This window comes from Danio rerio, chromosome 16 (genome assembly GCF_052040795.2).
Source record: "Danio rerio strain M-AB ecotype USA chromosome 16, GRCz13ab, whole genome shotgun sequence".
In the NCBI taxonomy this organism is placed as follows: Eukaryota; Metazoa; Chordata; class Actinopteri; order Cypriniformes; family Danionidae; genus Danio; species Danio rerio.
The window spans coordinates 16,680,343-16,708,146 of NC_141036.1; the positions used below are offsets into that span (position 1 = coordinate 16,680,343).

At 35.5% G+C, this 27,804-nt stretch overlaps 1 protein-coding gene across 1 annotated transcript; it reads right to left on the reverse strand.

Moving 5' to 3' along the window:
- Positions 1-1,336: 1,336 nt before the first annotated feature.
- On the reverse strand, positions 1,337-27,416 carry nradd (neurotrophin receptor associated death domain). Its single transcript, XM_087286794.1, has 6 exons — positions 27,063-27,416; positions 17,848-17,980; positions 13,624-13,992; positions 6,660-6,888; positions 4,745-4,887; positions 1,337-4,385 (listed from the first exon to the last, which is right to left on the reverse strand). The coding sequence occupies exons 1-6, from the start codon at positions 27,114-27,116 to the stop codon at positions 4,072-4,074; spliced, it is 1,242 nt and encodes a 413-aa protein (XP_087142920.1). The 5' UTR covers positions 27,117-27,416; the 3' UTR covers positions 1,337-4,071.
- Between the last annotated feature and the right edge of the window lie 388 nt (positions 27,417-27,804).

The window sequence follows — 27,804 nt, forward strand, 5'->3', positions numbered from 1 at the left end:
CATCCACACAAACAAAAAGCATTATGGAATGAAAGAGTAACCATTGTAAGTGAATATAATAACACTGTAAAACCCAACAGTCAACTTTATCAAATGAAATGAGTGTAGTTAACTCAAACTTTACTGAAAGTTAATTTTACTCATTTGAAAAGAGTTTTCAACTCAGCGTTAAAGGTAATGAGTTAATGAAATACCTCATTACTTAAACTTAATGTAAGTTTACAGTACAGTTCATATAGATTAATTTCTTAACTCAAATGGTTAGTAGCAATTTGTTTCCTCAAACAGTTTAAGCTGCCTTAACTTATTGAGTTTTACAGTACTCAGTTGGCTTGAGTTCTTTTTATTTATTGGCTTTTACTGTTCAAATTAATTTGTTTACTCAAGTGGATTAAGATCACAATACTCAATAGGATTAGTTTTTGAACTTAAATAGTTTGTTGCAATCGGTTTCCTTAAATGGGTTGAGTTACCTTAACTTTTTGGGTTTTACAGTTTATTTATTGACAAAAGTTTTATCTACAATAAATTTAATAGAAAAAATGTATAAAACAAAAAATGTGGTAATGAAATAAAGGCTTTCAAATTATATTTTCTAAGAAAAGGAATTAGTTTTAACTGAACACACACACACACACACACACACACACACACACCCACACACACACACACACACACACACACACACACACACACACACACACACACCCACACCCACACACCCACACCCACACCCACACACACACACACACACACACACACACACACACACACACACACACACACACACACACACACACGTCCTTTCTACTTTTCAAAATATTGGTAACTCCTAACTGTTGTCATAAGCACAGGAAGACGTACAGACAAAAATGTTTACTAAGTAAACAAAAGCAGAGCATTGAGACAGCTCATCATTACATCAGAAACCCTTTTACTGCCAATGAACTGCTGTTTTTGGTCGGGTGTAAAGTTGGCATTAACACACAGCCTTGTTTTGGCTCCCGAACAGATTTACATTTCTTTCTGCTCTGCATTTTGCCAAGTTGAGCAATTAGACCAGAAAAAAGCTTCACCTTTTGGTAAAGATTTAAAGTGAAACAGACTATTTCTAGAGCATGTCAATTGAATGTAGAGGAAGGGCAAAGAAGGTGTGTGTAATTAGGAGCAAATCAGATGATTAAATAAAAACAAAAAGAGTAATCAGATCCAGTGGTGCCTGTTTAAGTTAACGGTGCACAAAATGCAAGAGATTTTCTCTAACTCCACATTTAAATGATGTTTTGATTGTAACAGCACACTGTTATCCACTTATGAGCTCAATAATCACAACTCCTTTGCTCACAAAATGTATTATTTATTTTTTTGAAAAATACAAAGATACCTATAAACATCAATATTTAATAATCAAAAAAGACAAACATAAGTGATAGATACATAACATGATGAGTGTTATTAATATGAAAAGCATCTCAAGCGTCAAGTCTCACCCAGAACTCAGCACTAACATACAGAAAAGATACAAATACAATATACACAGTTGAAGTCAAAATGATTAGCTCTCCTGTGAAATTGTGTGTGTATGTATATGTATATGTATATGTATGTATGTATGTATGTATGTATGTATGTATGTATATATATATATATATATATATATATATATATATATATATATATATATATATATATATATATATATATATATATATATATTTTTTTTTTTTTTTTTTTTTTTCAAATATTTCCCAAGTGGTTTAACAAAGGACATTTTTCATTTTTCCACAGTATTTCCTATTATTTATTTTCCTTCTAGAGAAAGTCTTATTTCTTTTAGTATGACTGTAATAAAAACATTCATCATTTATTTATTTTCCTTTGACTTAGTCCTTTTATTTATCAGGGGTCGCCACAGTGGAATGAACCGGCAATAGAAACATTACATATGTATAAAAAAAATTAGGTCACTACTGTTAGCCGCCACAGGTGGAGCATGTGTACGGCTGAGGAAGGCTTGCCCATGGCCAGAGACCACAGAGACAGCAGCAAAGAAAAAACTGAAAACATGTAACAGGTGAAAGACATAATATGAATGTAATTTAATGTTGATTATTAACAGAACACTTTAGTTATTGTATGTTTGTCAATCAAATTTAAAGTCCCCCTCTGCACAAAAATGGAACTGTCCAACTCCGCATTTTGCACTGATGAGTGCCGTTTTTGGTTGGAGTTCGCAGCAGCTTTAAAAAGAGTAACTTTTTTAAGAGTAGCTTTGGGCTAATTTAGAACACTGTTTATTTGCAGCTCTTAAGCATAAACTTAAATTCCATACTATTAATCTATAATATAAAAGTCATTCATTTATTCATTTTCGGCTTAGTCCCTTTATTAATCAGAGGTCGCCACAGCTGAATGAACCGCCAACTTATCCAGCAGGTTTTTACACAGCAGATGCCCTTTCAGCTGCGACCCATATCTGGGAAACATCCACACACACACTCATACACTATGGACAATTTAGCCTACCCAATGCACCTGTTCTGCATGTCTTTAGACTGTGGGGGAAACCCGAGCACCCGGAGGAAACCCATGCGAAAGTAGGGAGAACATGCAAACTCCACACAGAAACGCAAATTGACCCACCCGAGGCTCGAACGAGCGACCTTCTTGCTGTGAGGCGACAGCACTACCTTCTGTGCCACTGCTTCTCCCTATAATATAATATAATATAATATAATATAATATAATATAATATAATATAATGTAACCCCTAATTAATAAAGGGAATAGGCCGAAAAGAAAATTAATGAATGAATATAACATATACAATTATTATATAGATTATTATATTGTGGGTTAGTTTAATAAAATAATTTAATGTGCGTGTTGAATAGGTGGTGCTTTTGTTGAAACCTCTTCCTGGTCGGTCGCAAATCTTTTTAAATAAATGCATTAAAGGGCAGCGCTTATCTTAGCCTTATCCTGGAGTTTGTTCACCCTCCACCTATGTTAGTCGCCTTAACAATGTTTTTGTTTAGAACAAACCACTTTTGTCCAATGACTTGCTTAACTAACGCAGTTAACCTAATTAAACTGCCTCCCAATTGCACTTAAAGCTAAATACTAGTATCTTGCAGAGAAAGTGGTAATACATTATTTACTGTCATCATAGCGAAGATGAAAAAAATTAATTAATTATTAAACGGTTTAAAGTGTTGAAATAAATCTTGTTTCTGTTAAACAGTACTTTGGAAAATTTTCAAAAAGAAAAAAAATTCAAAGGAGGGCTCTTAATCTTGTTTTCAACTGTAAAAGGCAACACAATCCTGAGTGTTGGAAGTAAAGGCACCAGAGTTTTGTTTTTTTCTCTCCCACAAACATCCCATCGGTTGCATTGTCGGTTAAAGTGCAAATTAAGCACTTGTGTGAATGAAACAGATCTTTTGTCTTCGTCAAACAGGATCATTTGCTAAAGCAACTTGAACATGTATCAACTCCCTCATGCAGAACAGTTAGTGGTTTTCCTCTGGAAATCATCAAAACGCCTCACAGCTTAACGTTGCCTTTGACCAAAAAAAACTGTACAATTCCTCCAGCCTTGGTGTCGACTATTATTAAAGCCCTGACATATAAACACAAGATCACGATGCTTTTCTCTGGCGCTACAATGTGGTTCCGCAAGAATGGCTGACTGTCATTCATGAAATGTCCTCGCTCCTTTAAACGGACCGCAGCTGAAAACCACAACCACCCCAAAGAACAGAGAAGAAAACTCTTCAGCATGAATGTGTGTCCTGGAGAAAACAGCTTGTTTTGACACTACAAAGAGGATATTATGAAGCATGAACACTGAAGGAAACATCTGTCGTGAGCAGAGACTGTTCAGAGCTGGTGGAAACATCTCAGGCTGTTGAAAGCAGAATCGCTAAGTGAAACGTTATGTGGAGTAAACCATTTCCAATCCCGCTCTTCTTCAAAGTCTTAGTGCATTGGCCTTTGAGAATGAGCGATTTGATGCTCATTTTAGTGTCTCGATCACTTTACAAAGGCGTAAGGGAGATGTTCTGGTCTTCAGACCACTGATACTCCTTGCGTTGGGGCGGTCAGAGCAGTGATGATGTCTGGTCGCTCGATGCGAGTCAGAGCTGAACACAACAAACCCAATGTGGAGCCTTCCTGCTGGGACCAATCGGTCATGAGGGTGTGGATGGGGTCCTGGCCCCGTCCAAAGACGTCCACGCGCTCCTGTTCGTAGCCTAGTGTAGCGGCTAGCTGTTTCCAGCTTCGATTGCCCCCCTCAGCCAGAAGTCCCTCTACCTCCTCCTGTCTGTGCGGAGGCAGGTTTATGTAGAGCCGTGTATCCTGTTTGCTGTCCCGTTTACTGCCTGCACAGACAACCAGGAGGACTAATCATTACTGCCCACACCAAATCTGCCAGTGCAGACTTCCACATATTCTTTAGACCAACCTGTTCCTGAAGGCACACCAACAGTACACATTTTAACCTCTTCCTATTCAAACACACCTGAATCAAATCATCAGAACACTAGAAGGTACTTCAAAACCTGAAATGAATGGTTTAGATAAAGGAGACATCCAAAATATGTACTGTTGGTGTGCCTCCAGGAACAGGGTTGGGAAACACTGATCATTAAATCTGTTTATTTTCTTATGTAAATGTGTGTAAATATATTTTTTTGTTTTCATATTAATTTTAAGAATATTATTAACTAATTAACAATACCTTTGCTAGGCTGGCTTTCCTGAAGGCTGTGAGAGTCCAGGAAAACACCACTGTCGCTGTGCAGTTTCTCTCCTTCCCCTGCATTATTCAGCTCTCCGACCCGGGCCTTCACCAGAGCCTGCTTCTGCTGACATGATTTCCAGCTGGACACACACACACAGCAGTTCACACATTTATCATCAAGTAAAAGCACAACAGTTATACTTTCCTACTCAGACATTGTGTATATACATTTACAGGCCATTTTATTAGGTACATCTTACTAGTACTGAGTTAGACTCCTTTTTGCATTTTAGGTACTGGACATGTTCCTCAAGAGATTTTGAGCTATATTGACATGATAGCATCATGCAGTTGCTGCAGATTTGTTGGCTGCACATCCATGATGTGAATCTCCCTTTCCACCACTTCCTAAAGGTGTTCTATTGGAGTTAGATCTGGTGACTGTGCAGGCCATTTGAGTACAGTGAACTCATAGCCATGTTCAAGGAACCAGTCTGAGATTATTCACACTTTATGACATGGCTTATTATCTTGCTGGAAGTAGCCATCAGAAGATGGGTACGCTGCATTCATAAAAGGATGGACATGGTCAGCAACAATACTCAGGTAGGTTGTGACGTTGACATGATACTAATGGGCCCAAAATGTGCCTAGAAAAATTACCCACACCATTACACCATCATCACCAGCTTGAACCGTTGATCCAAGGCAGGATGGATCGATGCTTTCATGTTGTTGACGCCAATTTCTGACTCTACCATCCAAATGTTGCAGCAGAAGTCAAAACTCAGCAGACCAGGCAACGTTTTTTCCCAATCTTCTATTGTCCAATTTTGGTGAGCCTGTGCGAATTGGTTGTGCATGAAAATCCCAGTAGATCAGCAGTTTCTAAAATACTTAGACCAGCGGGTCTGGCACCACCAAACATGCCACGTTCAAAGTCACTTAAATCACCTTTCTTCTCAATTCTGATGCTCAGTTTGAACTGCAGCAGATCATCTTGACCATGTCTACATGCCTAAATGCATTGAGTTGCTGCCAAGTGATTGGCTGATAAGAAATTTGTGTTAAAGAGTTGGACAGGTGTACCTAATCAAGTTGCCGGGGAGTGTATATATAAGTTGTAATATATATATTAAGGGGGGAACTGTGATTAAAACAGACCGGAATTACTTGTGCATTAAATCATTTTCAAGAGTTCACACTTAGATATGTTTGACAAATTTTAGCAGGGTTTAGCATGCTGTCCCCGGAGAGAACCCTAAGCTCGGAGATAATTGAGCCCAGGGCTCCCGCCTGGTCGATTGAGCAAGTAAGGGGAGTCAAGATTAGGTAGTTCTCGAGAGCTTCTGGTGGTAAATGAAAGAAGGGGGAGAAGGTGGTGAATGGGGGGTTTCTTGGGAATACGTAATTTTTACTAGGATAGTGAGTTTGGATTAATCTGATTGGCTAACTAATGATTGTAGATGAGAGACCAGCTGCAATTTCAAAATTAAGCAGCGGTCACACTTGAATTTTACCCCCATAGCCTTCCATGCGTTAAGTTTCGCAGTTTGCTGCGGTGCAAAGTTCAAGCTTGGTGAGCTCTGACCTGCAAATTCGCATCACTTGACTGCATGTGACCAATCGAGGATCAAAACATGACCTCTCTGGACTGAAATTTAAAACATGGAGCAATCGCTCTATTTTTTTATTTCTAATCATCTTATTTAATCCCGCCCCTTTTCACAGCGATGTACGACACACACAATTTCGCACACAAACTCTAGTTTGACCGCAGCTTTAGTTTGTAAAACTTAACTTATTACACAACTTACAGCCAATCAGAATCAAGAATTTCTGCAGGCCATGGAATAAACCATTACAATCAATAACAACCATTTAGCATAATTATTTTGCTGTCTGAGCTCACCATTTGTAGGCAACGTAGAGCAGCAGGCCAAGCACCACAGCAGCCAAAACAGACACATACACCAAGATGTTGTTGTTTCCACCTTGGTCCTGTGGTGTGAATCTAGGGGCTCCAGAGCCTGGTGCTGGGCTGATCCCACTTTCTGTTTCCTCATTCGGTGTCTGCAATCGAGGAGTTTCACGAGGACCATCAGAGCCAGAGGGCCGGGACAGGATGTTGAGGTCTTTTACTACAATAAAATATTTAGAGAAACTTGTCATTTGGGACTGCATTTATATATTGAAACAGACACACATCATTTCTTATTATATACACATTCAAACTAGGCTGCACAATATATCATTTCAACATAGATATTGCAACGTGTGCATGCGCAGTAGTCGCATTGTCGTACATTTAATTCTGCGCACAGCATTGAATTATGTTATGTTGCTCTGCAATAGAGTGGAGGAACTATAACATCAATTTGATTGCAAAAACCTGGAAGCGAGTTAGCATTTTAGCAGTTCCAGGTTCCTTTTTCCAAGTCAATGGGTAATTTGAATGGGATTTGGGTTAAATCGCTTAAATAAGGTTAGTGGCTGACACAAACTCAAGATAATTTCACATTTTATTCTAAGACATAAAACACATCAGTAACATCACACTCTTGATTTTTTTATTTTTTTTAAATGGGTTACGCTTTTTTAAAAAGGTTGTCTGATATCAAGTTGCTAAATGGGACTGCAGGCGGAGTCAGAGACATTATATGTCATCCGAGTTGAACTGGTCTGGAGCGAAACCCACTTGCGTTGGGCATTTGGATTTGTCTGTATTTAAATATTTTCATGAACAGTATTTTATAGGTTGTTGTAATTTTTCTAATTGGACATTTATATTGTGTAGATAATCCCTTCACTTGTAAAGATCATCAAGATTCATTTGTCGATTCTTGGAAATACTACTTACCAGTGCAGCCTCTTTCCTGCTCTCAGTAATGCAAACATGTGAATAAATTTGTGTCATTTTAATGTGATCAATTGATTTTTCGTTGTTTTTTCTTCATCTGAACACATTTAATTCTGTCATAACTACAGTATTTACACTCCTCTATAAAATGTATAGCAGATGTGACTGTATTGGGCTGCTTTTTGCTGTACTTTGTGACAAAAAAGAATATTGAATGTTGTTCTGTGTCCATAATGGAACTTGCGGGCATATAGACTTGTCCCTCAAGCCTCATTCCTATCTTAAGCGGTAAGCGGGCTAAATGCACTTATACACTTATTTAAATATGTACTATGTAGGCACATTTATACATACAGATTTAAAACTTTTAAAACAACTGTGCAGAAAAATAAAATGTATTTCCCACGTAAAAACTACACAAAAGGCACGTAGGTCTGTGCTTTTGGGAATTTATTAATTTATAATAGCGTGGATTGTAATAGTGTAAACGAAGCTTGAAAAGTTGTCTGTAGCAGGGTGGTGCTGACGTCACAGGTGAGCACCCCGAGGGCACTGTAGTCCATTTATAGCCTAATGTTCGCTTTTCAGTTCTTGTGCTTGCATTTAAGATCCAAAAGTGCTAAGAGTTGTATTTTCGTGTGAGGATTATCCGGTTGGACAAAACATGTAAGTGTAATAAACTGCCTATGGGGAATTTAACGAGGGAACCAGTTTTATGCTAGCAGCTGATTAGCCTACAAGGTGACTTCATAGTTCTCCCCCTCTATAATACTTCCGAAACGCTAGCTGGCAGAGTTTTTCGCTGGTGTTTTGTTTTTTTCTGAACGCTACCTTAATGTACAAGTGGCTCAAACTCTCTCACTTTGAGGTGGGAACCGGCAGACGTGCAACAACATTAATCATAAGGTAAACACAAAATAAAACTTTCCATCTGGAGCTCCTTCACAGGACTCGACACTTGTAAACACTCGCTCCAAAGGGTCCGCATGGCTCTCGGTCCCACCCACACTCGCAACGCGCAGGCTGCTCCAGACCAGAGTATACACGTGTGCTTGATGCAGAAGTATAAATCAGCCTTTAGACTCCCCAGAAAACCGTGGATTAGAGCTATTAAAAACTATAAAACTGCTCTGAAACTATATTTATATTCCAATAGTTATCACAGAAAAATAAAACTATTGAAAAAAAAAATTTAAAATCAATATTGTGCAGTCCTAATTCAAAAATTTGTGGTCAGGATAAAAAAAGATGAATGGCAATGTTTAGAATGCATTAAATTAATATAAAATTTGAAGTTTATGAAGACACTTCTTGCCACATTTTCAGTTTTTCACAGAAATAACATTAATCTTGTTTTGAATCTGCCACTATGCTGACACATAGGCTTTTGTAGCTCCACCCTCTTTTCAAAAGAGTACAATTCCTTTTGAATTTAGACAGAGACCAAAGAGACAGTCACCAAAACAGCACAATTTGAACATTTACTCATTATACTCATTAGACTCACATTGATTTTAGCTACATATCTCAAGGGCACCCTAGAGCATTGAAACACCTCAATGGCTAATACACACACAGATGCGCTTTATAGCCTTGGCATGAAAGCCACATCTGACACACATCTGCTGTGAGGCTGATTAACACATCATCAGTGGACACAGACACAGCCCGACAGGCCAAATACCAGATCCAAATGTTGAGGGGTGTGGAATGGTCAGAAGGACTCTTGCCCCACACCCTCTGTCCTGAAATAGATGGCGCAGGCCTCACACAGATGCATGCGCTCGGAGGCGGCCTGTGTGGATCAAACACTGCTCTGACCTCGACAGGTCGACTGGTCTGACTGGTGACGCCACCCTGCAGGGAACAGTGGGCGATGTGGGATGCAAACCACTAACCAGCTGGTTAACCTCTAAACCCACTTAAAGGGATCGTTCACCCAAAAATGAAAACTCTTGTCATGTTTTCTCACCCTCCTTTTTTTCAAACCTTGATGAGTTTATGTCTTCTGTGAAAAACTAAAGAAGATATTTTGAAAAATGTTGAAAGCATGTAACTATAGTACGTAAATGGTTTTAGTCTTTTGTGTTCACAATATAGAAACTTAAAAAGATTTGGAAGCACTTAAGGGTGAGTGAATAGTGAATAAATTTCCATTTGTTTAGTTGAACTATGTGGCGTCACTGTGTTGCAGTGGGTAGCACAATTGCCTCACATTAATAAGTCACTGGTTCAAGCCTGGTTCAGTTGGCATTTCTATGTGGAGTTTGCATGTTCTCCCTGTGTTCGTGTGGGTTTCCTCCAGAAAGTTTGCGGTTCATTTCGCTGTGGCGACCCCAGATTAATAAAGGGACTAAGCCGAATAGAAAATGACTGAATGGTTGAACTATCCCTTCAACATGTAAACCCCTGTAAATGCAGAGCTTTTTAAATGACAGTTTATCCACCTTCATCTGCACATGACTACTGCATTTCAAAGTTTTAGGATTGACCTTTTATTTTCAAAAGAATGGAAACAAATCATATTAAATAATAAGGTTGCCCTTTTTAATGTTTAGGCCAAATCTCAAAATGGCTTTGTTATGATGTGATTTTCTCAAGCACAGTTCAATAAATTACAACTATTATAAAAGAAAAAGAAAATCATTATTAAATACCACAGGCCTAATGTTACAAGTGGCTATTTTAGTCAATAGTTTAGTTTTGTTCTCCATATAACAAAGAAACTTTGTTAAAATGTCTTAGGAACATAACACATTTTGTCACTGAAACAATGTCCACCATGGTGTGACGCCATATGCTAATTTTCATTTATTTTCTTTTCGGCTCAGTCCCTTTATTAATCACAGCGGAATGAACCACCAGCTTATCCAGTCTAAGTTTTACACAGCAGCTGCCCTTCCAGCTGCAATACAGTTCTGGGAAACACCCATACACACTCATACACTATGGGCAATTTAATTTAGGCCGTACTCACACTAGGTACAGTTGCCTCGAACCCAGCCAAAGCACGCTTGCCCCCCCTCCTGTCTCCCCCGATGGCCCGCACTCACACCACAAACGGGCCTCGGCACGCTTACGTCATCGCTGCTGCGCTGTTCAGTGAGAAACGCTCTCACTCAGCAGCACAGAGGAGATTTCTCTAGTTATATCGTTTCAGTCGTTTGATTTGCAGTCAAATATTTCGCCAAACAGTCCTTAGGGATGCGGTGACACGCAGTCAGATATTTTGCCGAATAGATCCGCCACTTTTGACGCTCATAAACAATCATAAAGCCCTCGTGCTGCAGGAATGAGGAGGTTTGCTGAAAGTGCGCAGCTGTCGTGCAGTGAGGTGTTTGCATCTTTAATAATCTACAGGCACGGTACGAATGGCATAGTGCGAGTAGTCCCTTATTCAATTTACTTACACTGCATGTATTTGGACTTGTGGGGAAACTGAAGCACCTGGAGGAAACTCATGCAAACACAGGGAGAACATGCAAACTCCACACAGAAATGCAAACTGACCCAGCTGGGACTTGAACCAGCGACCTTCTTGCTGTGAGGTGACAGTGCGAACCACTAAGCCACTGTGTTGCCCATTTATACTAATTTTATACCTGTCAATTCCCCTGAAAACTTTAATTAGTCGAAGGACCCCATTCAACATTATGTGACTGAAGCTGTTGTTGTAGTTGTTTTGTCTACAAATATATTTTTTTCTTTACATATTTAGCTCTTTTGGTACTCGTAATATTATGAAAACAGTCTGAGAGCAATTTATCTTCATTCTTGGACGCTTATCTTTATATAGTGCTGTTTATTTTATTTGTTATGAATTGGGGTTGTGTTAGACAGCAGGCCAGAGTCACGGTGGCTGGCCAGATTGCCATCAGGCCCTGTGCTCCCTATGGCCAGTCCGTCCCTGTCCATAATGCAGAAAAAAATAAGTTGCTACTTTAAGAAGGGTATAAAAATGAAACATTTATTTGTTTAAAGGTCAAAGAAAAACTACTAGTGTTTATCTTCTTAATCCGATCATGTCTGGGCTGTTGCTTATTGCTCATTGAAGAAAGAGAAGGACATTTGAAGTTTTTTTTCACACACTTCTCTCTGACTGAACACAGGTGTCTGCCACATGTGTACAATCTAACCATACACACACACACACACACACACACACACACACACACACACACACACACACACACACACACACACACACACACACACACACACACACACACACACACACACACACACACACACACACACACACACACACACACACACACACACACACACACACACACACACTCATGCAAACGCAAATGTTATTATATATAGCTTGGCACAATCTTGATCCAAGTCACACATGGATCTCGGGTTACGTTCACACAGTTTCTGTTTACTAGCAGGTGTGTCCAATCAGTGACAGATGAAGTGCCCTAGATCCAGAAAAGGAAACTTCTTATAATAATCTAGTTTAAAAAACATCTGCCAATCAAACAAAAATTATTCAGGCTTTATGTTAATGGTTTTGTGAAGTTAAAAGAACATATATAATGAAAAAGATGAATACAATTAGTGAGTAAAAAATAGACATAAAAAATAGATGGTAGAATTATAATTTTCAGCAGGCCTGTCACAATATCTATTTTTGTTGTATGATAAATTGCATCTAAATATAATGCAATATACTATATTATTGCCATTTTAAGACCATTTTATGCCACTCGTTATATAATGCCAGAATGACCAGATAATATCATCATGATGCAAGTACATTCTTCCACAGAACACATTATATTTTATTCTTAAGATTATTTAACTTAATTATAGTCATTTGAATAATTGAATAATTAGGCATTGGACCCAGAATGTGAAAACTCAGTAATTAAACATAAATGTTAACAGAAAAGTGCAAGGTAATAAGTAACAGATACCAGATCTATTTTTAGCTGTCAGACACCAACATGAAAATATACTATTTAGTTATCATAGTAATTTATAGTAAATACTATAGTGTTTTTTCAACCATACTGACACTGAAACCTCCAATACAGACCAGCTAAATCAGCTAAAATGTAACTAGAATTGGTTTTTATGTATGGGCGATATATATTGCATCACTAAAAATGATTAAGGTCCATGTCCATGTGTTGTGCGATAAGTCGATATATTGATTATTGTTACAGGCCTAATTTTCAGAAACACTTTTAATTTTTTTTAGCAATAATACACTTGTTTCAAATAAACTAAGCACTTTACAAATATCATTACAATGTCATTATGTTATCAGGGGGGTTGTATGTGTGTGAGATTATGTCTACTTAAAATCTAAATCACAAATCAAATGAGAATAAAATATCGATAATATCACTGCTTATATTTCACGGCTTTATCTGATAATAGTAGAAATATTAAAACATAATGTGGCTCAGTGGTTAGTAGTGTTGCCTCACAGCAAGACGGTTGGTGGTTCGAGCCCCAGCTGGGCAGTTGGCATTTCTGTGTGGAGTTTGCAAGTTCTTTCTGTGTTCGCATGGTTTTCCTAAGGGTGCTCCGGTTTCCCCCACATTCCAAAGACATGTGCGATAGGTGAATTAAATAAGCTAAATTGGCCGTAGTGTATGTGCATAAATGTAAGAGGGTATGGGTGTTTCCCAGTGCTGGGTTGCAGCCAGAAGGGCATCCTGTGTGTAAAACATGTGCTGAATAAATTGCCGTTCATTCCGCTGATAAATAAAGAGACTAAGCTAAAGGAAAATGAATGAAAAGAAATAAAAATAGAAATAATGAAAAGTCATGGCATATTCTTTTGAAGATCAACATCTTTTAATAAGTTTTCTTTTGTCTTTATTATGATATTATATCATTTAATTTAATGATTTTTCAAAATTTTATCTTTTGTGATTTAATAATCACAATAAACCATGTGATGATTAATTATGTGTGTGCTACGCTTTCACTCACCTATTAGATTTCCCATAAGCACCCAGTGGGCTATACTATAACATAAGCTGGCACTTACCCATGCAGACGGTGTCGGAGTCAGGCAGGCAGGGTCTGATCTCCACCTCTTCATCTTGACAGCGTGAGCAGGGCACGCAGGGCTTCCTGTCGCTCGTGTCCTTAGAGTAGGTCCCTGGTTTACATAGCTCACATTTGGTGTCTCCCAGTAGTCCACAGGCCTGGGACACTCCCCATCCTGGCCCACACTTCCTGCAGGGCGCACACAGCCCACCTGTGCTGTTCCCATCCCGCCACAGGAAGAAATGCTCGCCGCAGTCGCACCGGGTATCCTGTGTTTTGGTGCAGCGTGCCAGCTGAGGAATACCGATGGGGCAATGGGCACATAGCGTACAGGATAAAAGACTCTCAGAGTCTGAAAACGACACACCTAGAAGAGAATTAAAGTTATTATCATTATTAAAAACAGCAATTCATTAGCAAAGCTTTCTCTCATCTTCTTTTCGAAAGATTCTTCTGGAAATATGACAAGATGCAAGTTTTTTGGCCTGATTTTCAAGCAATTTCATTGTTTTTTTCCTTTCAGTTGTTTTATTTTTTCCCAATCACTCACCATTATGACATCCTCAACATCTTTATGAATGGCCATAACTGCTGGGCTGTATATTGAGTTTGTAAGATTGATAAAAAAAAAAAATTAAATAAAAAACTATTTATGATAACACTTAAGTATAGGAACTGATTCTCATAATTAACTAGTGGCTTATTAACTGCAAATTATCAGGATATTAGCTGGTTATTTGTACTTAAAAGTAAATATTCTGCATGATCTTATTCCGCATACCTAATACTACCAACACCTACACTGTTAGACCTTACCAGTTTTTTTTTACAGTAGAATACTGGCAACACTGTTGCCAGCTACTCACTGTAAAAGTTTGGTTACAGTAAGTAACTGGCAACAAATTCATTGAGTCTCTGCAAAAATGTATGTACGTGCTGTTTAAGATATTTTTTAAATAACACATTTTTACTAGTTATTTAGCAAAAAACTAATATTCAGCTTAAAGTGCCATTTAAAAGCTTAACTATAGGCTAAACTAGGCAAATTAGATTAATTATAGAAAAGTAAACAAAGTTATAAAAATGATTGTGATAATTTGGTTGCTCTGTGTAAATATTTTTGCCTTTAAATGAATCTCGTCGATATCTTTACCTTTTAATTAGGTCTGTGACATTGACATTGGTTGAATCCTGATACTCAATGTTAAAAACAAAAAAGGAACCAAAGAAAACACAGAGATGGCTGCAGAGAAATTTAGCTTATCATCAATTTTCTCCTCCTCAATACTGACCATACATATACCAAAACTGAACAGTATATATATATATATATATATATATATATATATATATATATATATATATATATATATATATATATATATATAGCAACATAAAGCATTAGAGTACATGGGGTAATAATGGTTGAGCAGTAATTTACCATTTATTATCACAGTAACTATCAGTAATGGGTACATAAAGTAAATTATTGTAATTTATTCTTTGCACTACAAAGTTTCATACAAATCCTGCTCCTTTTACAGTAAAATACTGTTTCCTTTTACTACAAAAAACACTGGCTATTTTACAGTTATTTACTGCATAATCAGTAAGGGTTAACACCTAAACTCAACTACTATTTTATTAACTATTAATAAGTAGCAAATAAGTATGTCTTATGGTTTGTTCATTTCCAGATTTCGTCACTTTGAAATAATAAGGTTCTATCTGCGTTCTGAATGATTTTGAGATATTAAGCTTCAAAGTTTTTGCATTCCATATAGCAAAAATTATGTGTGTAATATTTGCTTTTTAAATAAAAAGTCTTAAAATGTAAACAATCTATTAAAAAAAAAACATCCCATAATGTAAATAAGTTGTCATTTATAAGAATATGTCAATAACTCAATTTTGATAAAAATGTCAGATAGAACCTTATAATTCTAAGGTGACGAACTGTACCTTAATATAAAGAGTGAATATATAATGAGGCAATACTCTTTATATAGAAAAGCAGTAGTTTAATACAAGCACATAAAAAATAGTGTAAGACACAGAGTTGGAAAAGCTGTAGGAAAAGTGCTAAATCCAATCTGTCCTAAAGTTGATTAAAGGCTTTAAGATAAATAATGGTTACAATTCATATTAAGTTACAATTCTCACTTATAAATCATTAACTGTGAGGTTTAGCTCAATAAATTACTAATTTGTTGTTTATTGTTTGCTAATGTAGTAGTTGGGATAGACATTGAGTAGGGATGTAGTGATTAGAAATGTATAATAAGAATATAAAGAATATGTGCTTTATAAGTGCCAATAAACAGCCAATACCCTAATATCTCAGCCAATAATAGGAAGGTGATAAGCCACTAGTTAAAAGCGAGAGTTGGTACTTAAACTAAAGTGTTGCCATATTAAGAAGTACAGGTTTTTGCACTGTTACTTGCACTGTTTAATGTGTTTGAGGTAACATGGTGTGTAACCCAGGGTTCATACACATTTTTACTACTAAACTAACATGACTTTTCCATGATTTATTCAAGACTTTCATGTAAATTTTCATGACCTAATGTTTCAAGCAATGTCTTCATATGTGTGGTAAAAGAAAAACAATGCATGTTCAAATTTATTACAGCATATCACAAAACAAGCAGCAATCTATTTAGTTTTAATTTACATTTATATCTGAAAAAAATTTTTTTATAATGCTTACACAGCTCTAATAATCTGAGAGTATGGGATTGGCCAAGGACAGAATATAAGTCAAGACAACTAAGGCAAGGTTTCCGCTACATTCATTCTTCCATGGCGGGGCGCCACACTAAAATTTATCCCGCTACGGCTACATTAACCCTTCCTCTTCAAAACATTCAGTCATTTTTTATAAAATAGCAGGTTATCATCGCACCGAAATGTATTAATAGGTAAGTGAATTATAATAGCACAAACACGACAGAGCTTTTAGTTAAAATGAACACAGTTTCCATAATTGTACTTTATAGATAAAGGTCTATAGCTCTGCATACAATGACTTTATCTTGCTGGATTTTATCGCCGTTTCACTTTACTTCAGGACACATAAATACCGCTCTGTAGGTCTATTGGAGACATTCATAAATATTCCTAGCAAATCTACTCAATGCTGGAGACATACTCGCTACATAAACGCACTAAATCACACTTCAGCAAGGTTTATTTGAGAGCACACAAGACAATCTGCACTTGAGCAGTGTGTATTTTAGGGCATGCAAGAAGTTTTTTGGACAAACAGAGGAAATCAGCAAGCAAGCAAAAAGATTCACATGCTTGTATTACATAAATGCGATCTTGACTTGTAATACTGCGCTCACAACATTTGTCATTAAAATAACGCCACAGGTTGGTAGATGTGTGCAAAAGGCCTGCTGCCAAAGCTGGAAAAAATCCTAGAGGAAACACTGTAACTTATATTCAAAAATACGGATATTTGTTTTTCAAGACATTTCCAAAACTTGTGGGTTTTTCTGTTTTTCCAAAACTTTTCAAGGCCTGGAAAATGCCATGTCAAAATGCTGTGACTTTTCCAGGTTTTCATGACCGTATAAACCCTGGTAACCTAAATTCCACGGGTATATTCACCACAAGTAAATGTAATATTTTAAAAATATTAAATAAAACTTTCATTAAACTTCATACTAACTATAAAATGTCTGCTGTAATAGGACAAGCAGTCTGATGAATTTAACTTCTGCTTCAAAATGCATTATTATAATTTTTTTTCAAGATCTTTATGCATAATGTGTAGCATATCCATGATTCCATTTACTATATTTGATTTGTTGTCTTTAATTTTGTTTCATTTGATGACACCTATCAGGATGTCAAGATATAAAACTAATAAAATAGAATTTTCACCATTCATATATCTCAACTCAGCCCAAAAATACAGAAATGTACTTTTTTTTTGGCCATCGCTCAGCCCTAGTTCTTTCTGCTAATTCTCTCTACAGATTCTGCAATCTTGTTTAAATTACCATCAATTATCTCTTGCATTCCCATAAAACTGTTATCCATTTTGTATGTGAAACTATGCTGTTGCATCAGACCAATTATGTCTCGTAACTTCTTTAATTTATTATCATCTGCTTTCTTCATGTGTTTGACAAATTTCTTACACTAAAAACATTCATAGCATTCAGTTCCTCACTGAAATGTAAAGTTTATATGTTTTGAAGACACTCACCATCTTGGCATGGCTGACACTTAGTGTCTTCCTGGCCACAGCTGGTGACTAAACCAGTGCCCGCCGCACACATGCTGCAACATTCACCTGTTTTTGTGAACTGCTCACTGGTGCACGTCTTGCCAAAGGCCATCTGCAAAAACAAATTTACATTAATCAGGTTAATTTGTACAATAATTCAGTTACTCAACTAGCATTCAAACTGACTTCTGATAGTTTTTGATCCCTCTCAGATTCAACATGACCTACTGAGGAGTCAATCAAGATCAACCTACTTTACCAAAGCAGTGAAATTCGAGCATGTCAAAAATTGTAAAATGTTTTAGTTTATGCCGACATGGACAAATTGACTGTGTTTAGGCAGTAGTATTTATAAAAGAAGAAATTTCATATGTCATTATGACATCCTTCATAAATATGCATATACCAATTGTTTGTTGTGCTTATTAATGAATTAACATGATCAAACTCTGTATGTTGTCATGATCAACTAACCCATTTCATTTAGCATCATTTGGCCCTGACAGTAATATTCATTCCATATTCCAGAGACATGAAAATACATTTCATCATAACTTTTATACATCACTGATTACAAATAGTTATTATTTAGATTATGTTAAAAAAAGTATCCTGTTGAAGTTTACATCCAAGAACAAATCGTGAAATAAAAAAACACAACCTTACATTTAGAACAATTGACATGAAAAAATGGACACTATGTTCAGTCATAAAAAACACACAGAGACTTGTTTCTTGAACCCTAGTAGGGATTCTCAGACATGATGTTATACAAAACCCTATATTTAATCCTACCCCAACCCTCACAGTAAAACATTAGCATTTTCACATTTTCAAAATACATCATTTTGTAAGAGTTAAATGCATGTTTACGCTTGGCAAACTCACTTTTGGTCCACATGATATGGTCCCCATGCTCCCACATATTGTGTTACCAGTAAAGCAGCCTTGCATTTAGAGTGAAAGATATTTCAAGTCGTATCAGTGAGATTTTCAGTTTTCTAATTTGCCATTCAAAAAAGGTGAGTTAAGGATAAACATAACAACCTCACTCCAGGACAGCATCTCATAATATCATTTGCACAGAGATTAAGTTTAGGCGCTTAAATTGCACAGGGTTCCCTATGAGAGAGCCAGAAAGTTTTTAAGCAGCCCTTATGACTTTAACACTCCAATTTGAGTGTAAATAGAGAGTGATTGTAACAACACGTCCATTTGCATATCTATAACAACACTAAAAAGCAAGAGAGGCAGAGCGTCACTACAGGATGTGTAAAGACCCCTCTCTGAAGGGAATGCAACATTTTGTGTATTAGCGCCCATTACAAAGCATCATCAGTGATGGGACATCGAGGCAGCTTGAGACCTCAGGGGAGGGTGTGATGTGTGTGTCTGTGATGTGTGTTTGGGTAAGAGAGAAGACTTTGATGTCCCCCCAGCTCCGCAGGTGTGATATAGGAGGTCAGTTCTGCGGCATCTTAACCATGCATATTTTTAGGAAAATTACCCCTCACACACCCCCGGCGCTTCACAACTGCCCCCTGGGGCTCTGACAAGAGCCAGCAGATGCCTAACATGTAAAGCTCCTCTAAAGAGGGAAAGCAAAACCCACGCAGCTTCTCTGATGTCTCTCTCTTCTCTCTGATCTCTGTTGGGACAAGCGAACTTGTGTAAACCTGTTGAACGAGCGCACGCTCATAATCTCAGAGAAACACTGATACACATTTGTACGCAGCTGCCCACAGGGCAACAACAGTCACTTAGGGAGGAAAAGGGGCAGCTTTGTTTAACATTTCAGCTGCACTGGACTGTCAATGAACAGAGTATAAAAATATGTTAAATTAATCAGCTATTGATAAAAAGTTCTAAAATTTCAGTGTTTAAAGTAAAAACAGCATTGTTTTTTAGCCACAAATTTGAATGTTGGTAATTATAGTAACAATAAAATTACATATATATTATATACAGATTAATAAGTCTTTGAAAAGAAATATCTGTAATTTGTAATACAATGTAATGTTTTTAATATATGAAGAGTCAAATGCAAAAACCTCTAAGCACCATTTTAAATTTTCTTCTAGAATAAGCACTTTTCTTAACCTTTATTGTTTTTGTTCAGTTATTTCACATTAAAGGCAATGAAAATAATCAATCGCCATTAAATTAAAAACCTACACACAAGAGTCTGAAAAAAGGGATTATTCTAGAAAAAAAAATTAGAGGTTTTTGCATTTGAACTCTTCATATATATATATATATATATATATATATATATATATATATATATATATATATATATATATATATATATATATAAAACATTACATTTAATTATAAATTACAGATATTTTTTCCAAGGACTTATTTATCTGTATATGAGCAATTCCAGACTTATGGATGTGACATTTGCAGTAAAGCCTCAAAACATAAATTCACATAGAAAATATATGTTTACATTATATTGAAGCAACTGTTTATAATTTCCAGAACAACTGACCACAGAGTTAAAGGACCAGAAAAATATCAATCTGTAAACATGCTTTGTACTTAAAATTAGGAAAATAAGCATGCCTTATTGATGTGACAAGAAAGTCTGCAGGTTTACAGAATACAATATACTTTGTAGAAATTCTGTGAATTAAACTCCACAACCCAAAGGAAACAATAATAATCAAAGGGATAAGAGTAGGCTCTCTATAAAACAAAAATGATTGATTTTATTTTATTTAATATTTTTACATTTATAAGGAAAAAGTTATGGATGTTGATACCTCTTCGTTATGGATGTGACAGATGTGAAATTGCCACTTGTGTGACTTTGGTAAATCAAATAGAATAGTTTGAAAACATTGACAGATGCATTTTTGAGTATTTCTAAAGTACTGTAAAATACTTGCTTGCCCAAAAAACCCAGAAATGGTTTCTGTATTTTGCTGAAAATGTTATTTTTTTCCTGGCAAGGATGACATTTGCATGGAATTGCTCACATGTAATTATATTGTTATAATTATATTATATATTACATTGTGTATAAATACCAACAACCAAATTTGTGGTTGAAAAACCAATGCTGTTTTTACTTTAAACATTAAAATTTGATCATTTTTTATCAATAGCTGATTAATTTTGCATCTAAACTCTTCATATAAAAATTGAAATAATATCTAAGAATTGAGTTATTATTTACTATACATTATTTTATTTAATACATCTTGGGGTGGGATAGTACATTATGAAATATTATGTATTTTATTCTATACTGTTCACAGTTTTTTAAACAAAATTATAACAACAAATCAATAACATTTCATAAAGTACAGTTCTCTCCAATTATTCATTCTTTTTTATTCATTTTCTTTTCATCTTAGTCCCTTTATTAAACAGGAGTTGACACAGCAGAATGAACCACCAACTTATCCAGCATATGTTCTATGCAGCGGATGCCCTTCCAGCCGCAACCCAACACTGGGTGACACTATACAAACTCTTTTACACATATACACTACGGCCAATTTAGCCTTCCCAAGCTTATTTAATTCACCTATAGTGCATGTCTTTGGACTGTGGGGGAAACCGGTACACCCGGTTGCATGCTCTGCAAACTCCACACAGAAATGCCAATTGACTCAGCCGGAGATCGATTCAGCAACCTGCTTGCTGTGAGGCGATCGTGCTACACACTATGCCACCATAACACCCACCCCTCTATTTTTTCATTATTATTGTTTAATATACATTATTATAACTTATTTTAATTGTTATTTTTATATTCAATGTTTTTGAGGTGGTTATGTACATTAAGAAATATTATAGAATTTGTTCTGTACTGTTAATAGGGTTTTTGTAACAAAAGTCTAACAATAAATCAATATAATTATATAAAATACAATACCGTCCAATGATTAGTGTCATGAAAAGGTTTGTATTTGTGACCAATGTGACTATAAAAATATGTATAATGTTACCAACTTTTTGTTTATGTAAAAAATCATTAAACATAATTAACAAACTTAAAATATTCACATTTAGTGCAGCAAAGTTAAGAAATCTTAGAGAAAGAGAGAGAACTTTATAGGGCACTTTATATGAAATACTCTTTTGAAAAAAAATCTGGAGTGTTACTGGGGGTATTTACAAGACCTTTGAACTTTTATGACTTTATTAACATTGATTACAACCTAGTTTTTTAAAAGTTACCATATATGGTTATAAGTCAGGGGACATCCTTAAAACAAATTAAAAGCACAGATAGAGTGGAAGAGTAGTTTCTGAGCAGTTTAATGGGAATTTTCTTTGCAACTTTCCTATTATGGTGTTTAAGACTCACCACACAAAGTAAGCTGAGAGGGAACTTAATGTCCTCAAATGTCAACCCATGTAATTTGCTACTGATTTAACTTAACAGAAAGCATAAAGAGTGGACAAATGATAAATCAGCTATAAACATTCAGGCAGGGCAGGAATGTGGAGGAGGGTCTCAACACTACAGATACCTCCACATTATACAGAGAGAAAGCACATTTGAATGAAGCCACTTCACGCAAAAACATCTTTGATCTGCCCAAACATCTCGTTCCCTCTTTTGAGAGACAATGGATGCTACATTTATTGGTTCCCATGATGTAGGTCAAATCAGCCCCACATTAATGCGTGCTGGATGATGGGATCTTCAGAAAATTCAGGGAATATTTTTACTTCAGCTTTTGTGTTAAAGTTTTATTGATTGATTGATGTTTTATTGTCTTTGGCATGTAAACTTACATGAAACGTTACAGTTTTATTCCAATTTGCAGATGGGTTTGTTCAAACATTGTAAAAAATACAAAAAGTAATGACAACAAATGTTATCATGTCACTTTATCTTATTTATAAGCACTTTAAGAAGTATGATAACTTAATAATTTAGTCAGAACATTTTTTTCATGTCATACAAAGATAAATGTATAATTTTTACTCACTTTGAGTCAGTTGAGATAATGAGAGAAAAGTTCATTTAATTTAACTAAAAGAAAATTATGGCAGCAAGCAATAATTGTATTTATATCATTTGATTCTTTTATATACATTTTAAATCTTAAAAAAGGTCAAAATGTGGTTTAAATGTTCAGTTTGTTGATTTATTGAGTGATTAAAATTGTATATTATATAAAAGTTTATTTAAATTTGCAAACAAAATGAAATACATTTTAAACTTTTATTCAACCATCTGATTCAAAAAATATATGCTAATGTTGCATATTTTTTAGAAAATGCCTCATAAAACATTTCATAAACATAAAATAAATAAAAAGAAAAAGATTACACTTCCTCAAACCCTGATACATACTCACAGCTAAATTTAAGTTAATCTTTGTTTATGAGTAAAATGAAATAGCCAAACAGTGATATTCTGCTGACAAATATCCCCATGCAATCTGCTCTGGTGAATGAGGAATTTAGATCAGGAGCCACTGACCTAAAAGCAGCCCCAAAGCCTAATGAAATGCACCTGAATCAGCTAATAAGCTCTACAGACACTTGTAACTCCCAGGCAAGTGTGTTGGAGCTAAACTCTGCATTGACCTTGTGCTAACAGGACTGAAGACCCCTGATTTAGATAAACAAGTAACACTGCAAAAAATGCTTGTGTCTTGTTTCTTATGCAAATATTTAAATGTTCTTACATTAAGAAGCATTTTGTAGACAAGTAAAAAATATTGTTTTTACAGAAATAATAAATCAAAGTTGAGTTTTAATAATCAAAATAAATAATCTGCCAGTGGGTGAGTAAAATAATCTACGTTTTGCTTTGAGTTTACCTGACTTACTCTCCTGGCAGATCATTTTGCTTGTTTTAGGAAAAAAACTTACTTCATTTAACTTTATTTCTGAAAAATAAATTAAAATAAACAATGCTTTATGATTTAAGAATTTTTTTATATTTTAGACCATGCAAGACAAAATCTCTCAGTAGGTAAATCACATTTTACCATCTAAATAAGTTCTGCATAATAACACAAACATAAAACCAAAATGAGTTAAAATAATAGCATCTGATAATGTGGATGTTGAAATCTGCACTCCAGTTAAAGTAAAGTCTTTATATTATCTAAAAGTAATATTTCGATTGAACAAAACTACAATTTCAACAATAATGCTGCTCTTTTCTGAACTCCAAACAAACTGATTGTCTTGACTTTTTTATTCAGAATGACATAACTTGTCCAATTATTCCATTTACACTGTAAAAACATAGTTGAGGTCAGAATTATTAGCCTCCTTTTGAATTTTATCTTCTTTTTAAAATATTTCCAGAATGATGTTTAACAGAGCAAGGAAATTTTCACAGTATGTCAGATAATATTTTTTCTTCTGGAGAAAGTTTTATTTGTTTTATTTCGGCTAGAATAAAAGCAGTTTTGATTTTTTAAACATCATTTTAAGGACAAAATTATTAGTCCCTTTAAGCTGGATTTTTTTCAATAGTCTACAGAACAAACCATTGGTACAATAAGTTGCCTAATTACCCTATCCTGCCTAGTTAACCTAATGAACCTAGTTAAGCCTTTAAATGTCACTTTAAGCTGTATAGCAGTGTCTTGAAAAATATATAGTAAAATAGTATTTACTATCATCATGGCAAAGATATAATAAATTAGTTATAAGAAATGAGTTATTAAAACCATTAGGTTTGGAAATGTGTTGAAAAAATCTCTCCGTTAGAGAAATTGGGGGAAAATATTAAAAAAGGGCACTAATGATTCAGGGGGGCTTATAATTCTGACTTCAACTGAATGTATTTTTAGTTGAATCAAATAAACTTTCTAGCCATCTCAACATTAATCAGTCAAAATGACTAAAAATTAAAGTTAAACTTTGTATAACTACACTGTAAAAATCCTGGTTGTCTCACATTTTAAGATGAATTAAATTAACCTTATGAGTCCATTGAACTTATATTATGTTAAACTGACTTTAGCTTCTGTAACTTACAAAATTTAGTTAGAACTTGATTAACTTTGTTTAATAAATTACAATGACCTAAAAACATATGCTGTCAGGACTAATTGGTCACATAATTGGTTTACAGTGTACAAATGTTTTGTTAAAACCTGATTAACTTAATAAATTAAAGTAGTACAAAAGCATTTGTTATGTCATACTATATGAATATCTGGGCTTTTTTATTGCAATAAATCAGCTGCGAAAGTACAGAAATATATATCTATAACATTTTTTACCTATTGGCCTGGGGTGTTTTGCCTTATGCTGTACAATGCAATAAAGCAGCACATGTGTGCTGCCCATAAGTGAGTTTGGAAAGAGAACGATGGGAACATGAAAGGAGCCAAGACCCCCTTGAGGCAACAGTGATTGACCCTTCACCCCCACCGGCCAAACATACAACCACAGACATCCTCTGAGACCAAAACTACAGGCCGAACACTATCTTATCTCTCGGCAGACAACAGTAGCAGAAGATAGATTTCAAGAAAGAGTCAGAACACATTAAACGGCAGCCTAAACATGACCTCGGCCCTTCAGGATCATTCCAAAACACATCAGTCAGACTGGGCTTCTCTGTCAAAACGAAAATGAATAAATAAATAAATAAATAAAACTGAGGTTGTGAGTTCAGGAGGAAACCGCGATTCTAACCCCCACCGATAGAACTAAAGTGATGTGGCTAAATGGAAAGTCAAATTACTGAGCTGCAAATTCTACCCCCTCGCTCTCCACAGACCAAAAGAAAATGATGATAATTACAATGCTCCGGATATCCCGGGCCCCAGCCGTACTTAAGCTGTGGTTGCCTATCAAGCGAAAGACATGAGGCAGGAGGGGGGCTGGGCTGGTCTGCTGCTATCCCACAGACTGTTTGAACACACCAGGAGACATGGATCTGGATCAGGCCAGTAGCATTTACTGCATTAAATAGCACTGACCTGAAATAAGAGTGCAAAATCGTCTAGGTAAAAACACTTGAGTTTTTTTTTTTTTTGGCAGAAGTCTCTAACAGTCAAAACAAAGACTGTTCTGATCAGCTGTTTTAATTTAGAGCATTTTATTTCGGTGGTTGGTTTAACGCGAATAAATCACAGGGCCATTTGGCTCTGCTTTGACAACTGCAGGGCGTTTTGCTCGAAGTATAATTTATCATTTGGAAAACAGGATGAGATACATCTTTCCATTTGGATGGTAAAAAGTCTACATTTTATACCGGCTTGCAGCATGCTTTAACACTGGAAAAGTGTAAAAAAAAAAAGTCATGCACACACACAAACACGCATCCTGAGAGGCATGGGGTGTTACTTTCCTGTCTTTGACTTCTTTGTTATTGTGCCAGGCAATATCCAGAATTTATTAAACACTAGTGAAATGGAATGGAAGATTTCATCCAGGTAAGTACTGAAAAACATTCTGCATAATATGACAGATGTTTGAAAACAAAAGCTGAATCGGGTTTTTTTGTTTAGTCATAAACATTATTCAATGTATTTTTTGTGTAATAAAAGCCACCACTCTGTTTTGATATAAGATGTGTTTTATTGTATATTTATAACAGATTTTTACACAATGAATTAAATAAAATATGTGAATCGGGTAATCTTCTTTTATATCCTAATTGTAACACCTTTCACTGTATTTCTGTTATGCTAGCTGACAAAAAACTTTCTGTTAAGCTTTATCTCTTTTGATTTCCAAATGTATTTGTTTCAAACTTAAATTAATCTTTTTATTTATATTTTCTATACGTTTTATTTGCAATGTTTGAAATAAAAGTAAACAAAGAGGCTATTAGATAAGCACAATAAACACTAGTGTTACAAATAGCTGATTGTGTTTGTTGTAAAAACAACCCTTTTTGCTTTCACATAATTGACAGTTTATGAATTATTTCTTAAACATGTTAGCAGAAAATGGGCTAAACAATAGGCCAACCAAAACTTTGAGATTGCTAACTTAACAAACAAAACAAACAAACAAACGAACACCCAGGGTAAATCAAATAAATACAAGTTAAAGACATAAAAAGGTCCAACATTCCCTAGACTCATAATTAACTGGAAAGATACTGTAGCGTCGGAAAATATGAACCGTGGAAACTTTTTAAAGCCACCAGTACTCAAATAAAACAGTTAAAACAACAACAACAGCGTATTGTTAGGAGATTAAACAGCATTGATAAAATACTGCACAGCGGAAAACCTCACCTTTACGGCCAAAACATAGAAGCAGAGTTGAAGTGCTTCAGTTGCTCCTTTCATCTTCAACACTTTTCCTCAGTGTTTAGAAAGTAACAAAAGAGTCTCTTGTGCTCAAAACGCTCTAATCTTCATAACCTCAAACACACACAGGACATCTACCAAACATCAGTGTGTCTTTTTCTCACATACGTTTTTTTCTTTTTCTTCTTTCTTTCTTTAAGGCTTGCAGCAGTAAAAGCGGATAATCCTCGTGTGAAGTTTAAAACATCAGTACATCATCTCTCTTGTGTCTCCACTGTCAGTCTTCCAGTTAGTGCCGATCCTTGACACCACTGCAGCGGTCTCAACCAGCCGGCGACTAAATAGTTTCTACTGAAGGGGATGGACATATAAACCCCGATACACGCGAACGCGCGCTCAAACTCGCACAGCAGCTCGGTGATTGGACAGAGGGGCGCGGGATGGAGAAAACTGTTAGATCAAACGTTTTTTAGTCTATATATTGCATGTCTATAAAGCCTAATCATTGATCAACATTACACAAATAGTTTGACTATTTGTTTATTTGCATTTTGTATGAATTAGTTTTGTTAATAAATTGTTATTTTTTTCTGCACTGTAAAAAACTTGCAGAACTTTTTTTTGTGAAATCAAATGAGCTTTTCTAGTCATCTCAACATCAATCAAACGGTACAAATTAAGTTAAACTTTGTATAACTTAAAAAAATGTTTAAATCAGAGTTAAAAT

Excerpts from the sequence above, each read along its gene's own strand:
- nradd (XM_087286794.1), bottom strand. The coding sequence starts at position 27,116 with ATGAAAGGAGCAACTGAAGCACTTCAACTCTGCTTCTATGTTTTGGCC. Across the intron at positions 17,981-27,062 it reads TCTATGTTTTGGCCGTAAAG|ATGGCCTTTGGCAAGACGTG; the intron begins GTGAGGTTTTCC and ends TTGTTTTTGCAG. Across the intron at positions 4,386-4,744 it reads GGAAAGCCAGCCTAGCAAAG|GCAGTAAACGGGACAGCAAA; the intron begins GTATTGTTAATT and ends TTGTCTGTGCAG.